Here is a 16997-nt window from a genome sequence, read left to right on the forward strand (position 1 = left end):
TTTTTTTTTTTTTTTGAGACACAGAGTCTCACTCTGTCACCCAGGCTGGAGTACAGCGGTATGATCTTGGCTCACTGCAACCTACACCTCCCAGGTACAAACGATTCTCGTGCCTCGGCCTCCAGAGAAGCTGGGACTACAGGCACGTGCAAGCACGTATGGCTAATTTTTTGGTATTTTTTTTAGTAGAAATGGAGTTTCACCATGTTGGTCAAACTGGTCTCGAACTCCTGACCTCAAGTGATCTGCCCACCTGGGCTTCACAGGCCATAGATTTTGTGTAACTTGTATTTCTTTTTCCCAGATGCATCTTCAACCTTGGCAAAAATAAACCTGTGAATTTCTGGTTTACACTATCAGGGAGAACAAAAGAAGTACAGAGAAGAGCTTTCACTCTTAAGGGCCTGGTGATGCACCAGAAGAATCTTAAAGCAAGCTTTATTAACTACGCTTTATCTATTTGTTTGCTTTCCCCAACATTGCCACCCCTGAAGGCTCAAAGTACTTTTCCTTCGTCTTCTAAATTCTCTAAAAATTTACTGTTCTTTGTGGAAGGCACTACACAAAAGCTGGAATTCAAAGCCACCTCAATGTGTATTCATTCCCTGGGTGTCATTCATGTATATATAATATATATGTTAATACACTTCTGCTTGTTTTTCATTTGTTAATCTGTCTTTTGTTACATGGTTTGTTTCAACTAAGAACCTATGTGGGGGGTGGGAGTTGAAGGGAAAATTATTCTGCCTTTTCTCCACCTTCATCTCCTATTATCCCCTGCTCATTCCCCATGGTCACCATGGTACCTCAGCAGTCTCCCTCCTCTTCTCCCTGAACACATCCACACAAGTTTCTTCCTCACCTCTTTCAGCTCTTTGCTGAAATATTATCTTCTTAGTAGGGTCTTCATTAGTTGCCTTATCTAAATTACAGCTTTCCATGACACTCTTTAGTCTTGCTTTATTTTTTTTTTCTTCTCACTATCTAACATATTACATATGATATTTACCTATCTAGCTTATTTTCTGTCTATTCCAGACTCAAATGTAAATTCCATGAGAGCAAAAATTTTGTGTTTTGTTCTCTGGGTGTATTTCCAGTGCACAGACCAGCATCTGGTACATTGTAAATTCTCAACCAGTGTTATTTGCAGTAAATAAAAATCAATGTTAAAGAAATATGTCACCCAAAATGGATCATATTAAATTTTTTAAAAAGAAATGCTATTTGTTATATAAGTAATGATGGCATCATAATTTTTTTTTTTATTTTTGAGATGGAGTCTCGGTCTGTCACCAGGCTGGAGTGCAGTAGCATGATCTCAGCTCACTACAACCTCTACCTCACAAGTTCAAGAGATTCTCCTACCTCAACCTCCCAAGTAGCTGGGATTACAGGCGTGCACCACCAGGCCCAGTCCAGCTAATTTTTATATTCTTAGTAGAGATGAGGTTTCACCAAGTTGGCCAAGTTTGTCAAGAACTCCTAACCTCACGTGATCCGCCCACATTGGCCTGCCAAAGTTCTGGGATTACAGGCGTGAGCCAAGACACCTGGCCCATAATAAGGTGTGAAATAGCAGATAACATATATAAAGTAGATGAAATGATATTGAAATTGCCATTGCAAAACTGTAACTGAGACAGTCAAAGAGATCTGACCTAAGCAACTCCATCTTGCTTCTAACCTTCAAGCTGTCCTTGTTCATTCCTGGGTGTAGGCTGACCTACCTTTGGGAGGAACTTAGTTTATAGTTTAAAACTAATATAACAGCCCTTTCCCAAAACAAACCTCCTTGCCTGGGGACTAGACTGCCTTTGTAGATAGAACTAAGTAATTACTCACAAGATTAGAAATTACAGTTTAGGGGCCGGTCGTAATGGCTCACGCCTGTAATCCCAGCATTTTGGGAGGCAAAGGCAGGCAGATCACTTGAGGTCAGGAGTTCGAGACCAATCTGGCCAATATGATAAAACCCCGTCTCTACTAAAACTACAAAAATTAGCTAGGCATGGTGGCACACACCTGTAATCCCAGCTGCTTGGGAGGCTGAACAAGAGAATCGCTCGAACCTGGGAGGCAGAGGTTGCAGTCTACATCCTGGGCGACACAGTGAGACTCTGTATCAAAGGAAAAAAAAAACACACACACACATTATAGTTTAGGAGTCCTGCAGCTGGAACCTGTAAGATTCTGACCCTGCCTAAACTGCTCCTAAGATCAGTGCTTGAGATATTTTGCAGACCTGATGCTGGTACCACCCAGATTCGTAAACTGACTCATCCGACCTCCTGGCCTCCACCCAGAAACTGACTCAGCCCAAGGAGACAGCTTCGACTCCTTGTAATGACATCTCTGACCTAACCAATCAGGACTCCTGGTTCACCGACTTCCCCCACCCAGAATGCTGGGGAGACTGATTTGAGTAACAATAAAACTAGGGTCTCCGGTACAGCTGGCTCTGCATGAATTACTTTCTCTATTTCAATTCCCTGCCTAGATAAATCAGCTTTGTCTAGGCAGCGGGCAAGGTGAACCCATTAGGCGGTTTCATTATTTGCTTTACAAAAATCAATAGATAAAACACACTTAAGCCAATGTTTTTACTGAAGCTGGATGAGAGGAACATAGGTTTTATTAAACTATTATCTCCTTTCCCATATATTCTGGAATGTCAAATAAGTTTTTAAAATAAAAGCAATATGTGAAAAAAAATGACAAGTTGCTAAATTAATAAAGGTCATAAAGCAGGATCTGCTGAATACCCAAACAGGGCCTTGTGCTAATCTGTAAAGGAAGGGTTCTATATGCAAACAGATGTCTTGGTTGTATGCCAAGCAGCCCAGGATGGTATGTGTTCCTCCTTGTAACATCCCTAAAAACCTGATACTTTCACTGAAAGGACTTTGGTGTCTCAAAAAGAAAAAAAAAAAAAAAAAACAACAACTTACATTAGTGTTGCCCTAAGAAATTCTTATAAAAGCCAGGTGTTGAAAGATAGTCAAGCAAGCCAGCAAGTCTTTAGAGACCAGTATATTCTCTGAGGGCAAACTACAAGGAAACAGATTCAATTAGAAAACTGTGCTAAGTCTGGAGTCAAACCAGAGCTGATGAGAATATTAAAATTTATGTAGCAAGGAGTCTCAGCCCCAGCTGTTTGTTAGAAGCACCTGAATCTTAATAATTACCATTCCCTGGGCCCACTCTACAGATTGCTATTAGTCTCATTGAACACCAGGTAAAGATTTTTCTAAAGCCTTCCCATGTGACTGTAATGTTACATTGAGAAAACTGATCTGTAAAGAAATCAAACTATTTTAGGGGATTGTTCTGTGTACTTGCTTTAGAGAACATTTCATAGAATATTTCATTCTGTAACATAAACATGCATTTTGCAAAAGCTCACTCCTTGTAACAGTTCACAGGCAGTATGCCTTTATTGATTAGACCAAAACCAACAACCTAGGCTTCCCAAATCAGTGTTCATGACAATCATCTGAAGTATATACAGATTGACTCCAGCCCTAGATGGGGATTGAAACAACCTTCTAACAAGTTCCCAGGTAATGCCCACGCTGCCAGTAATGTAGAAGCCAATCTGGCTTTGGTTTCTGCCACCAATTTCTGATATCGATATCGGTTAAAAATGGATCATTTCACAGAAAAGACCAAGAACTGTTAAAAAAAAAAAAAAAAAGTAGGGAGGAACGGGGAATCGTGGAAATAGCTTACTTCAGACAAGAGAAAGCAACAACAAAGAACATCTGTACCTATTCTCAACTGCCAATGCTCACTAACTGTAAGGTTTTAAAAGGGATTAACTACAAATATACTACGAAAAAAAAACCCTTCTATAATGGGTATAAGTAGACAACGCGACTAACGCTTGAGACAAACCATGTATAACATGAACACAGATGGCCCCTTCCACTACCAAATCGAAGCACCAAACCCCTAATAGCCAGTAAAAAATTAAAAATTTCAATTTCAATTTAAAAAAAAGGACGTTGACAATCTGGCATGTTCGAGAGAAAGCACGGGAACAAATATAGCAAGCTTACCATTAACTTTAGCCAATCAAATGAGGACTATAAGTACTACAACCAACGTTCAGTTTCAAAGATTCGATCAGTCAATCACAGCTATTTTCGGGTGAAAGTAGGCGGCTCTTAAAAGAGCCTTTGGGTTGGAGAGATTACCCAGAAACCTTTACGCTCTCTCCCCACGAATGCGGCGAGCGAGCTGAATGTCCTTGGGCATGATAGTCACTCGCTTAGCATGGATGGCACACAGATTGGTGTCCTCAAAGAGCCCCACCAAGTAGGCTTCGCAGGCCTCCTGCAGGGCCATCACCGCGGAACTCTGAAAGCGAAGATCCGTCTTGAAGTCCTGAGCGATTTCTCGCACCAGGCGCTGGAAAGGCAACTTTCGGATCAGCAGCTCAGTCGACTTCTGGTAGCGGCGAATCTCGCGCAAAGCCACGGTGCCGGGACGGTAGCGGTGAGGCTTCTTCACGCCGCCGGTGGCCGGCGCGCTTTTCCGAGCCGCCTTAGTGGCCAGCTGCTTGCGCGGTGCTTTGCCACCGGTGGACTTGCGTGCAGTCTGCTTGGTGCGGGCCATCTCAGATTAACTGGAAGAAAAACTCAGCCACTTGGCAGAGTGGCGACTACCCTTATATATACTTAGAAACATTCTAATTGGCCTTGTTGATTTTCAAAAGTCCCGCGCAACAAAACCATTGGCTGAAGAGTCCAACGATGTGATTGGTGAATTACTGGAAAGTCTGATTGGATGAATCACTTCATTTTTTAATCCTCTCTTCTCTGTTAGTATGCGATCCAAGAGCGTTAATTTCCTAAAATTCTAATTCTGCGCTTCTCAAACTGTAGTCCGTAAACGACTACTTTAAGACTTTGGAAGACGCTAATTCTCATTCAGTAGATGTGTTGTAGGGCCAGATTCGGAGAACCACGTTTTGAGAAGTTTATCTTGTGTGGTTTTCCGGAGTAACTTGAACTGCCGCTAGCTAGAAACCTTTGACCATTATAAGGCAGGATTCCTGGGTGGTGTACCTGGGAAATCACGAACCAAGAAGTCACCGACATACAACAGTGAGCAACAAATGTTGACGGAATTGTATTTTGTCCCAAATGGTATTTTGCTTCGGTTGAGAATTTTTAAAGGATAGACTGACTTTAGGTTTTCCAACGACTCTCATTTACTTTTCACTGGGTCCTATTGATATTCCAGGCTACCATCCCCACTAGCCTCTTCTGCAGGGTAACTTGAACAATGGAGTGGCCCTGTCCATGTAAACTTTACACGGTTTTGCAAACGTTATTGAACTTGTTTCTTCCCGAATACATTAAAGCACTTACTTGCGATATTAGACATTTTCTCATTAGTCCTGTTCGCCTAGTCAGTCACTTGTATAGACAGGGCCACAGTACGGCCTGAATATTGGGCAGGACACCGCCCTGCGCGATAGTAACTTTGCCTAGCAGCTTGTTGAGCTTCTCGTCGTGGATGGCCAGCTGCAGGCGTCGGGGAATGACGTAGGTCTTATGTCGCGGGCCGCGTTGCCCGCCAACTCCAGAATCTTGGCGGTCAGGTACTCCAGCACCGACGCCAGGTACACTGGCGCGCCGGCCCCGACCCGCTCGGCGTAGTTGCCCTTGCGGAGCAGGCGGTGCCCTCGGCCCACAGAAAACTGGAGACCAGCCCTGAAAGAGTGCGTTTTAGCCTTGGCGCCAGCTTTGCTGCCCTGCTTTCCACATTCAGACGCAGTGAAGTATTTAAATAATTGTTTAGAAGAAGGAAAGTGATTGGTTCTAGTAAAACGCAACCAGCTAAACTGCTATAATCTATATTCGGTAAAGTGGCCTGTGCTATCTCCTGAACACAGATTTCAGCCAATCGAAAAGCAGGTGTTTAAAAAAAGTTAAAAAAAAAAAAAAAACCTTCTGACTTACATAATTATAGTTGCAAGGTCAAATTATGAGGTTGAGCTTGTGGGAGAGCCAATGAGATTTAGGAATTTAGAAATGGCCTGTCGTATATTCAGACATTAAAAGAACCAATCAGAAACAGAAACTTAGCAAACCTCATTTGCATATGCACGGAATAAATAAGAGGGCGTTTGGGCTCGCCAGCATTTCCCTGTGGTCATTTGACGGTGTCACTTCTGCTGCGAACATGCCAGAACCAGCTAAGTCAGCCCCTGCCCCGAAGAAGGGCTCGAAGAAGGCAGTGACCAAGGCTCAGAAGAAGGACGGCAAGAAGCGCAAGCGCAGCCGCAAGGAGAGCTATTCCGTGTACGTGTATAAGGTGCTGAAGCAGGTCCACCCCGACACTGGCATCTCGTCCAAGGCTATGGGTATCATGAACTCCTTCGTCAACGACATTTTTGAGCGCATCGCAGGCGAGGCTTCCCGCCTGGCGCATTACAACAAGCGCTCGACTATCACTTCCAGGGAGATCCAAACGGCCGTGCGCCTGCTGCTCCCCGGGGAGCTGGCCAAACACGCGGTGTCGGAGGGCACCAAGGCTGTCACCAAGTACACCAGCTCCAAGTAAATAGTTACCTGAGTAAAAGCGCCAACGACCCAAAGGCTCTTTTAAGAGCCACCCATGTTGTCGTTTAAAGATCTGTAATTTTCCAGAGTTGGCAAGGTAAAATGGCTAAGCAACACGTGGGATAGTAAGGGTTTACTAAAACGTCCAAGTTCGGCCGGACGCAGTGGCTCACGCCTGTAATCCCAGCACTTTTGGAGGCCGAGCAGGGCGGATCACATGAGGTCAGGAGTTCGGGACCAGCCTGGCCAACATGGTGAAATCCCGTCTCCACTAAAATATACAAAAATTAGCCAGGAATGGTGGCAGACTTAATCCCAGCTACTTGAGAGGCAGAGTCAGAAGAATCGTTTGAGCCCGGGAGGCGGAGGTTGCAGTGAGCCGAGATCGAGCCGTTGTACTCAAACCTGGGATATAAGAGCGAGACTGCTGTCAAAAAAAAAAAAAGTCCAGCTTCGTTGTTTTTCCCCCTATAGATTGTAAGGGCCACCAAGGAGTAAGTGCGTATGCAGCTTAATATGAGACATTTCACTCAGCAGCTAAGGAAAAATCGTGTTCTAGATTGATCCCCACTTTTCTTCTCCCCGCACACCACCACCTTAAAGCTATGTTTTCGCTTTTAGTTTCACTTTAACATCCTATTGCCCTTGACTTGGAGTAGCCGGGTGGAAATCAAGTTTGGGGTAGTATGAAATCTAAAATAAGCTCTGAGAAAGCGAAATTCGTCTTGTAGTTCGTTGTTAACTTGTAAATGTTTAGAGCGGCATTTGACGGAGGAAATCACCTCTGTTGGTTGCATTTCTAAACCATGGCAGATCGCTACCAGACATTCTCATATCCCCCTTCCAAGTCCACTAATTTCTTTACAAATTTTACTGAGTTTATAATTATTGGATTACTTCACGTCGCTATATATATTACCTCTTGGCAAGATCAGGAAGTCTACCATCTTCCTAGCTGAACATATTGAGGTTTAAGAGAAAGAACAGGCAACAGGATAGCCTGAAGTTGGAACAAAGAAATGAAAATTCCCGGTGCTACATTCATATGCTTTATCTGTAAGCCTTTTTAAGGCTCCAAGAACTGTGTTCTCCCTCAACCACCTCCTCCGTGTCCTGGAACGACTTTGTCCACAGCTACTTCCTTTCCTGAAATTTCATTTTAAGAGAGGAGGGTTACAAGGAATTAACATTTGTGTGGTAGTCCTTAGAATGCATTCATTCATTGATTTTTTTTTTTTTTCCTACAGTCAGCTGTGAAATGGAATCTCCTCTTTTACAGGTGGATGACTTCAAGAATTTAGGTTAAGTAACCAGCCCCTTACACATAAATAAAACTGAGATTTGAAGCTACTCTATCTGATTGTAAGGATTACTTCCCACTATTTGTTAGAGAACATCCCAAGGAGAAGCCTAGTTGCTGTCACAGGAGTCAGGAAATTTAGGCTCAATTAATAAAAGAAAACTGGTCAGGAGATACACATATTCTTTGTTGCACAGCAAAGTCCTTACACCAGCAAAAGTTTCTTTTAAAAATAAAATAATGTTAATGGTGACCTTTGGGCCCTAAAGATCACCTGGCAGCAAGTTTAACTTTTCTGAGCACTATATTCTGGAGGGGAAACCATGGGCATTGTCAGTGTAAATGTGAGCTCTAAAATCTTATTTTATATTTATTACCTACACGTCATTATCTGCAAATACCCACATAGCAGCTTACTGTGAACATTAAGTGACCAAAATTTGTTTTTGTTTAAATTTTTTGTTTTGAGACAGGGTCTCACTTTGTTATCCAGACTAAGGTGTAGTGACACAACCACACGCTCACTGCATTCAACCTCCCTGGCTAGTGTTCCCACCTGTCTCCCAAGGAGCTGGCACTACTGGCACGCACCATCACACCCGCTTCATTTTTTAATTATTTTGTTTTTATGATTTTTGTAGAGCCAGGGTCCCACTGTGTTGCCCAGGCTAGTCTCAAAGTAAATTTGTAATGGAAATTGTGAAAAAAATTCTCTAAGCTCCATGTATAACTAAGGCATTCATTTCTCGCTCTCCAAAGCTAATTTTAATTAAATTATATATTCATGAAATATTCAAGCATGGATTAAGAGAGATATCACTCAGGAAGTGATATAGTCCTGATTGCCTGTTTCAATCCTAAGTTTGGGCAATTTATCTAATTCCTCTGTAAGCACTTCCTTACCTGTTTATTCCAAACATTAATAATAATTAGTAACTACTGCATGACACTGCTGGAGTGACAAATAAAAGGACACAGCTAAAGCACTTATGACCGTGTCTGCACAGAGGATGACCCCCTAAATATTAACTGTGGCTAAAGCTTCTGGTTGAAATGATAGAGAAGGTGCCTTTCGTCCTGCCCACAATTAAAGCCCAGAGTCCTGAGGCCTGGAATAATTAGCGTTTGATGTGAAAAGGGCTTCTTTGTCTGGCAGTGTAAATAATACTCTTTGAACAGTTCAATCCCCTCTTTAAAGCCATTGCTTTCCTCTGAAGCATTTTGAAGACATCCTACCACCTGTGGCTGTTTGATTTCCCTATAGTTGCTTGCCAATTCAAGCAACATGTGTCATATTTTCCAGGGACTGTCTCATGCCCTCAGTAGAACTAGGGGTGCCTCATTTAATGGTCACATGTGTTGAGTTGTAAGGAAGAAAACCTAGAAATTCACATAAGAATTGCTTAGTACTTTTTTACTCCTTTTTTCTTCCCAAGTTTCCTATTAACTTTGCTAACCTTGCTACATTTATTTTGCATCCATTTGTTGACTAGGTTTCCCTCATATACCTCCAAATCACAGCCATGTTTTTAGATGAACTTCTGCACCTTGATAAGTATGTTCTTTAATTGGAATGTAGGAAATTGGCTGGCTGATGAGGGCCACACTTTCCTGAATCCATTGTATCCTTGAGACATAGGTCTCTTCAAAGGAAACTGATTGGTGTAAATTCCTGGCCTGAAAAGCTGAAGAACACCACCTCACCACTAAAGAAGTAACATCATTTTTAGGCTCTGATTTGAGTAGCTGCTACCACTGTATTTGTCACTCCTGCAGTAAATAATTTCTGAAAAGAACCAAGAAGTTACTATCTCCCATCTAGCCTTGGCAGTGTATATCTTGATGGCATTCAGAACATACTATCCCAAAATAATAGCCCCTTAACATACTGAATATTTTAAGGTGAAAGAATTTGAGAAGCATCATGGGCAGTACGGTCTCTCTGACTTTTCCCAACTCTTCTCCCCGAAGCAGGTCATAGGACCTTCATATAAGTCCTGCAGGGTCTGAGAGAAATCTGAACAAAAAGACCTTGCTAGGTTTCTGTTTCAACCTTAGCTCACAGTCTTCTTTTTGTCCTATTATATTTCTGCATGACTCTCCACTCTTCATCAAACCTAGTGTAAAAATACTCAGGTTTACCCCTTCTCCAGGTCTTCATTTCCTTATGAAGGCTCCCATGTCATGTGAAATTTATATTAAATAAATGTTGCATTAGTCCACTCTCACACTGTTATAAAGAAATAACTGAGACTGGGTAATTATAAAGAGAAGAGGTTTAATTGACTCATAAAACCGCAGGCTATACAGGAAGCATAGCAGCTTCTGCTTCTGGGGAGGGCCTCAGGGAGCTTTTACTCATGACAGAAGGCAAATGGGAAACAAGGCGTCTTACGTGGTGGTGCAGAAGCAAGGGGGAGAGAAGGTGGAGGTACCATACTTTTAAACAACCAGGTGACAAAACTCACTATCCCAACAGCTCCAAGGGGGTGGTGTTAAACCTTGAGAAACCACCTCTGTGGTCCAATGACCTCCCACCAGACCCCACCTCCAACACTGGGGATTGCAACTGAACGTGAGATTTGGGTGGGAACACAGATCCAAACCGCATCAAATGTATATGCTTTTCTCTCGTTAATCTGTCTTTCGTTACAGGGCCCCAGCCACTGAATTTCAGATGAATAGAAGGGAAAGCTGTTTTCTTCCCTACAGCACACAGTAGGTGTGGGCGGGCATCTGTGTTCTGTATGTCTGTTTTTCTAGGATAGAGAAGCAGACATAACATTGAAAAAATACAGAGAAAAATAATCCCAGAATGAAAATGTTTGAGATGCGTATTCCTTTGCTAGGACTGCCATAACAAAGTACCAGATTGGGTGACTTCAACATTTATTTTTTCACAATTCTGGAGGCTACAACTCTTAAGATTAACCCTGTGAGCAGGGTCGATTTCTTCTGAGGTCTCTCTCCATGGTGTGTCGATAACTGTCTTCTCCCTGTGTCTTCACGTTATCTTTTCTCCGTGTGTGTGTCCAGTCTTCTTTACTTATAAGGACACCAGTCAGATTGGATTCAGACCCACCTCAATAACTTCATTTTGTATCTTTAACAATCCTAACTCTAAATGCAGTCATATTTTCAAGGACTTCAACATATGCAGCAGGGAAGAGGGTAAATCAGTCCATAACAAGAAGTGCAGTAATTAGTCTTCCAAATACTATATGAACTAAGTATTCCACAGGTGGCTGAAACCCAGCAGGACCAAGCCTGGCCTCATTATCCTCACAGCTCTGCTTATCCAAGTTTGAAATTTGGTCCTCATCCTAGATTACCACCATTCATTTTCATCATATATTTAATAATATACAAATTCCTGTTCTCTTGATTCTATTTTAACATCATATTTTTGTTTATCATGGTTAAAAATTGGAAATATAAATGTTGAAGAGTAGGAGTTTCACTAAAAATAGGTTTTATCAGGCCCGGCACAGTAGCTCATGCCAATAATCTCAGCACTTTGGGAGGCCGAGGTAGGTAGATCACTTGAGCCCAAGAGTTTGAGACAGCCTGGGCAATATGGTTAAACTGCATCTCTACAGAAAATACAAAAATTACTCTGGTGTGGTGGTGTGCACCTATAGTCCCAGCTACTCAGGAGACTGAGGTAGGAGGATCGCTTTAGCCTGGGAGGCAGAGGTTGCAGCGAGCCATGATCCCGTTACGGCACTCCAGCCTGAGCGACAGAGAGAGACACCGTCTTAAAAGAAGAAAAAAGACAAAAAAAAAAAGTTTATGCATAATGAAATACTGTGCAGCTGTTAAAACTAATGTCAAAAAAAAAACATAAAATATGCTTGAAGGATAGTACTTTGGGAAAGGTGCCAAATCATATATTCTGATTTATATTAATATATCATATACATGTGTAGTATAGTTACAGGATAAAAAACTGACTAGAAGGCTCAATGCCAAAATGTTAACAATTCTGTTGCATTCTTTGGGATGAAAGGATCAGCTCCTCTGGAGAGAACTTTGTCTATCTGGCTGTTTCTAAAACTCCCAATAGTGTGGTTAAGAAAAAAGAAGTTCTCCATTAAGCCCTTTCCTCTTCCAAGTTTCCCCGTCCTGTGTTAAGAAAAATAAAAGTAATTTTTTTCTTTTTTCTACTGCCTCCATATTTGCAGGAAAAAAATAATTAATTGAACAAATAATTATTGAATACCAACTGTGTACACAGTATTATTCTAGGTTTGGTATATAAAAAATGAATAAGATAATTTTAAGATTCAATTCCTTACTAAGGAAATTGAAAAACAACGCAAGAGAAAAGTATCCTAGCACTAAAGGAAAGAATAGAGTAAGATTAGTGAACCACTTAATAATCCATGTTAGTCTATGTTCTTGTTTATAAAATAATGCACTAGTGACCTCAAAGAGGATCAAATGGGAAAGTCAAGCAAAACTTGCAATATTACTGTAAAGACCAGAAAAGCATAAGGAATTTTAATGCCAAGAAAGCAACATTGCAAGGCAATGGTTACCTCCAGGGGAAGTAGTGGGAGGAGGAGAGATGAGAGAGATGTTATTTGTAATATTTGTTATACCTGGTTGGCAACTGGGTTCAAGCATGGTCATTATATTATCCTTTATAACCTGTATATGGATTTAATACTTTTTTTTTTTTTTCAGACGGATACTTGCTCTGCCACCCAGGCTGGAGTGTAGTTGCAATCTCGGTTCACTGCAACCTCCTCTTCCTGGGTTCAAGCAATTCTCCTACCTCAGCCTCCAGAGTACCTGGGACTACAAGCACGCACCACCATGCCCAGCTAATTTTTGTATTTTTGGTAGACATAGGGTTTCACTATGTTGGCCAAGCTGGTCTCGTCTCGAACTCCTGACCTCAGGTGATCCACCTGCCTCAGCCTCCGAGAGTTCTAGCAATACAGGCATGCACTACAGCACCTGGCCTTTTTTTTTTTTTTTGAGACGGGAGTCTCGCTCTGTCACCCAGGCTGGAGTGCAGTGGCGCGATCTCAGCTCGCTGCAAGCTCCGCCTCCCAGGTTCACGCCATTCTCCTGCCTCAGCCTCCCCAGTAGCTGGAACTACAGGCGCCCGCCACCGCACCCAGCTAATAGTGTTTTGTATTTTTTGTAGAGACGGGGTTTCACCATGGTCTCCATCTCCTGACCTCGTGATCGGCCCACCTTGGCCTCCCAAAGTGCTGGGATTACAGGGGTGAGCCACTGCACCCGGCCTACATTCTTTTATATGTATCTAGAATTATAAATTTTGAAGCAAATAAAGAAACAACAATGAACAAATGTATTCATGGAAAAGTCATCTCGCCTTCCATAAAAACAGAACCTCCATAAATATTGCTTGTATTAGAAATTTGGTTATAAAAAAGGCAATCTCCCCTTACACTCCAAAAGTCTGTAGATGCTCAAAAGACCAGGCACTTTACAAAAATCACTGCTAATATACAAGACTTGCCGTGTAAAGGACAGTTCTTGAAATTCCTTCCTTTTCTGCCAGAAGGCCATAACCTAACATGTATACTAAGGTATTTCATTTTATCAACTGTAAATTAATTTAGATTTATATTCATTTTATTTATATTCATCTAGGTATTTCTTAAGATAAACATATAATTTGAGTCTAATATGCTCAGTGTAAGAACTAGTTTTGTGAAAGATGGTAGAATTGTGACATAATCAGAACCAAAGCAGGGAGGGGAGATTTTGTATGGTTCCCTGCTGTCCAGAATAAAGTTCACATTCGTGTCATTGGCCTAACAGGCCTCCAAAATCTGGCACCAAGCCAGGAACTATCACTTCGAACTATCACTTCAGATACTGACTTGAATTACACCCATCTGACATTCCATATAATATTCCATTCCTGCTTTCCTTTTCATAAGTATATGTTTTCACTCTCCAAATAGACTGCAGCATCATTAGTAGCAGGGAAAAATATAGTGGGAAGGCCGTGGGGAAGGGAGGATTATAATGCCAGTGGGGTCACAACACAGGTGTCACTTGAAAGAAGTGAGGCAGCAACACTTAAATCTAGAAGCTGAGTTGCCCAAAGGGAACTGTCAGTATATAGTCCCTGAAAGAGATACATACTTCCAGCAAGTTCGAGAGGCTAGTGGAGCTTGGCAAGGAAGGAAAGGAGAAGTAGTGGGATTTGAGGCCAAAGAGATAACAACAGCCGGAGTGGGAACTTGCAAGGTACTGAAAGGACTTTGGGTTTTCCTTTGTGAAACGAGAGCCATTGGAGGATTTTCAGCAGAAGAGTGACCTGATTTTACTCACCCTTTACTGGAAATCTGTGGGACAGAACTAGGCAATGAGGGTGCTACGACAATAAAGGTGAGCGTTGGCAGTGGTTTGACCAGAAGCGGGAATGAGAAACAGTTGGATTCTGTTTTCAAAGAGCTCATAGAACTTACTGATGGATTGTTATGTAGGATGTGAAAGGAAACGACATAAATGACTCCAACTAAAACAGTAAAATGCCGTTCACTAATTTCAAGATGATGGGAGAAGCTGTTTTGCAGAGATAATGAAAGAAATTGAAGCTTATTTAAGTTTGAAGTGCATATTTATTGGACTTTCAAGTTGAGATGTCAAGTAGCAGGGTCTCCTGAGTATGGAATACAAGGCTGTGGGCTACTGACTTAACATCCACAACATGAACATACGGGCAGCATCTCCATAGCAACAAACATCAGTTCAAAATAATCAGACAGATTTTCATCCTCCACGTCCATCTTCTCAGATCCATCAGGAGCCACAGAACTAAGGGAAGAAAAAAGGCTGCATCAAATATAGAGCTGTCAAGCTGAGTTCCACAAATATGTTTCAGGAGGCCTGAGAACTCCTGGAATTGCAAGCACAATATATATGGGAAAGTGGGCACATTTTGAAAAAGGTATGAGTATCTATCACTAGGTCTCCAAAGTAACCCCTTCATGGTTCTAACTTTAACAGGTTATTTGAATGAAAATTGCAATATTATTGCATACCCTTATTACCAAGGGCATTTTTCCACATTTGTAAAATAGGGATAACTTTTTCTGTGTGTTCCAAAAATTACAGAAACAGACAATTACTAAAGAAAGCACTTGTCAAACTGCAAGTTAGGAATCCAGATGTTGTACGTACAAAGCAACACATTCCTTACTTCTCTAACCCAGGGCTCAGTCCTTGCACTGCTTATCTTCATTATCAACCCTCTTTTCCTAAGAGATGTCATTTCACCTTCTGGCTTTTTTACTCTCATAGGAGTAAAAATTCTCATTATGTTTCCAGCCAAGACCTCTTTTCTGAACTCCAGATTTGTGTATCAAACTGCTTACCTTCGTATATCTTCCTCTTAGATATGTGTAATAAGCATCTCACACTGTCTCTGGATGTCCAAAACTAAGATATGGAATTCTTCCCAAAATTCGTTCCTTGAGTATTCTTCCCCGTTTTTAGCAACTGATACCTCCATTTCAGTTGCTGTCAATGAAATAACTGGAATCATCCATAAATTTTCTTTCTCTCATACTCTACACATTCAGTGGCTCAGAAACGAACTATCAACCTTCTTTCAAAATAAAGAATCCAACAACTTTTCACAGCCTCTACCACCAAATACACAGAGCAAGCCACTGCCATCTCAACTCCTTTTTTTTAGTACCCTACTAACTGATCTCTGCTCCTATCCAGGCTCCATCACAGTTTATTCTTCATTAGGCATCCAGACAGCTCATTTTAAAATATAAATCAGATCATCTCAGTCCTCTGCTCAAAACCCTGAGTGGCTCCCACCTCACTAGGAATAAAACCAAAGTAGTTACACCGGCCTACATACAAGGCCATATAGGAACAGCTCGCCTCCATTTGCCTTTCAGACCTCATCTCCATTCCTCTGCACCTCTTCTGCCCTTTTGCCCAGCCACAATAACTCTGCTATCTCCAGGCTTTGCTACTTGGTCTTCTATTTGGAATATTCTCTAGTCTTTATTTCTCCAACTATCGCTTTATCAGTAAAGCTTTCCTTGACCCTATCATTTAAAATGATCACCTTCTCAACTGGGTGCGGTGACTCACACCTGTAATCCCAGCACTTTGGGAGGCCAAGGCAGGCGGATCACATGAAGCAGGAGTTCAGGACCAGTCTAACCAAATATGTACTAAAAATACAAAAATTAGCTGGGTGTGGTGGCGCATGCTTGTAATCCCAGCTACTCGGGAGACTGAAACACTAGAATTGCTTGAACCCAAGCAAGGTGTAGGTGGAATGTGCCGAGATCGCACCACTGCACTGCAGCCTGGGCAACAGAGCAAGACTCTATCTCAAAAAAATAATTAAACATCACCTCCTCCCTCTTTAGCCTGTTTCGCTGATAGCACTTAGCACCATCTGATAGTTTTACTTGCTTTATGTGTGTACGCACACCCAATAGACTCCATGCATACAGAAAATACTGTTTGGTTCACTGTCATTCACTCCTATAATTCTCAGAGTCATTAACAGTACCTGGCATATGTTATGTGCTCAATTTTTGTTGTTGTTAAATTTATGTCCTCATACAAACCAGTGCCTTAGCTCTGATAACATCGTTCTTCTCATATTAATGCACAAGTCCGTATCTTTGAAAAAGATGACACTCAAAGTAACTCCATGGATTTTCCCAATTTCAAACTTACAACCCTACAATTTGCTTGCTGACCACAAAGAGGAAAAATCTGATTTTACAATGTAACTATCATCCTAAACCAGCAATTGTCCTATTATCTTCAACGTAGATAAACCAGGCATGTGTCTCTGATGTGGTGCACCAGTATGTACATATAAACTGTTCCTGACAAGAATATAAACCTGATTTCAACTAAGTATACAAAAGTAACTTCTGCTCAGGACGGAGTATAGAAACCAAGTAAAATGACACCATTGGGAGGCCGAGACGGGTGGATCACGAGGTCAGGAGATTAAGACCATCCTGGCTAACTCGTGAAACCCCGTCTCTACTAAAAATACAAAATACTAGCCGGGCGAGGTGGCAGGCGCCTGTAATCCCAGCTACTCGGCAGGCCGAGGAGGGCGGATCACGAGGTCAGGAGAT

At 41.8% G+C, this 16997-nt stretch overlaps 3 protein-coding genes and 1 pseudogene across 4 annotated transcripts in view; 1 reads left to right on the forward strand and 3 right to left on the reverse strand.

Moving 5' to 3' along the window:
* Positions 1-5046, reverse strand: part of LOC105526835 — a 21435-nt gene extending 16389 nt beyond the window's left edge. The window contains exon 1 of the mRNA XM_011962923.1: positions 4214-5046. Coding sequence (XP_011818313.1) covers positions 4214-4620 — 407 coding nt within the window. The 5' untranslated portion in view covers positions 4621-5046. The remainder of the gene's footprint in view (positions 1-4213) is intronic.
* A 377-nt stretch (positions 5047-5423) lies between these two features.
* Positions 5424-6197, reverse strand: LOC105526836 (annotated as a pseudogene).
* Positions 6142-6625, forward strand: LOC105526759 (histone H2B type 1). The gene has a single exon (XM_011962872.1). The coding sequence runs from the start codon at positions 6196-6198 to the stop codon at positions 6574-6576; it is 381 nt and encodes a 126-aa protein (XP_011818262.1). The 5' UTR covers positions 6142-6195; the 3' UTR covers positions 6577-6625.
* Positions 6626-14163: 7538 nt separating this feature from the next.
* The window catches only part of LOC105526760 (histone H4), a 4722-nt gene continuing 1888 nt past the window's right edge, over positions 14164-16997 (reverse strand). For both annotated transcript variants that reach the window (XR_001004139.1, XM_011962873.1), the window contains one exon: positions 14164-14682. The gene's annotated coding sequence lies outside the window, so the exon portion shown is untranslated. The remainder of the gene's footprint in view (positions 14683-16997) is intronic.

This window comes from Colobus angolensis, unplaced genomic scaffold, assembly GCF_000951035.1.
Source record: "Colobus angolensis palliatus isolate OR3802 unplaced genomic scaffold, Cang.pa_1.0 Scaffold6, whole genome shotgun sequence".
Lineage (NCBI taxonomy): Eukaryota > Metazoa > Chordata > Mammalia > Primates > Cercopithecidae > Colobus > Colobus angolensis.

Bases quoted from the DNA above. Each gene is read 5' to 3' on its own strand.
- LOC105526759 (XM_011962872.1), top strand. From the start codon at position 6,196: ATGCCAGAACCAGCTAAGTCAGCCCCTGCCCCGAAGAAGGGCTCGAAG.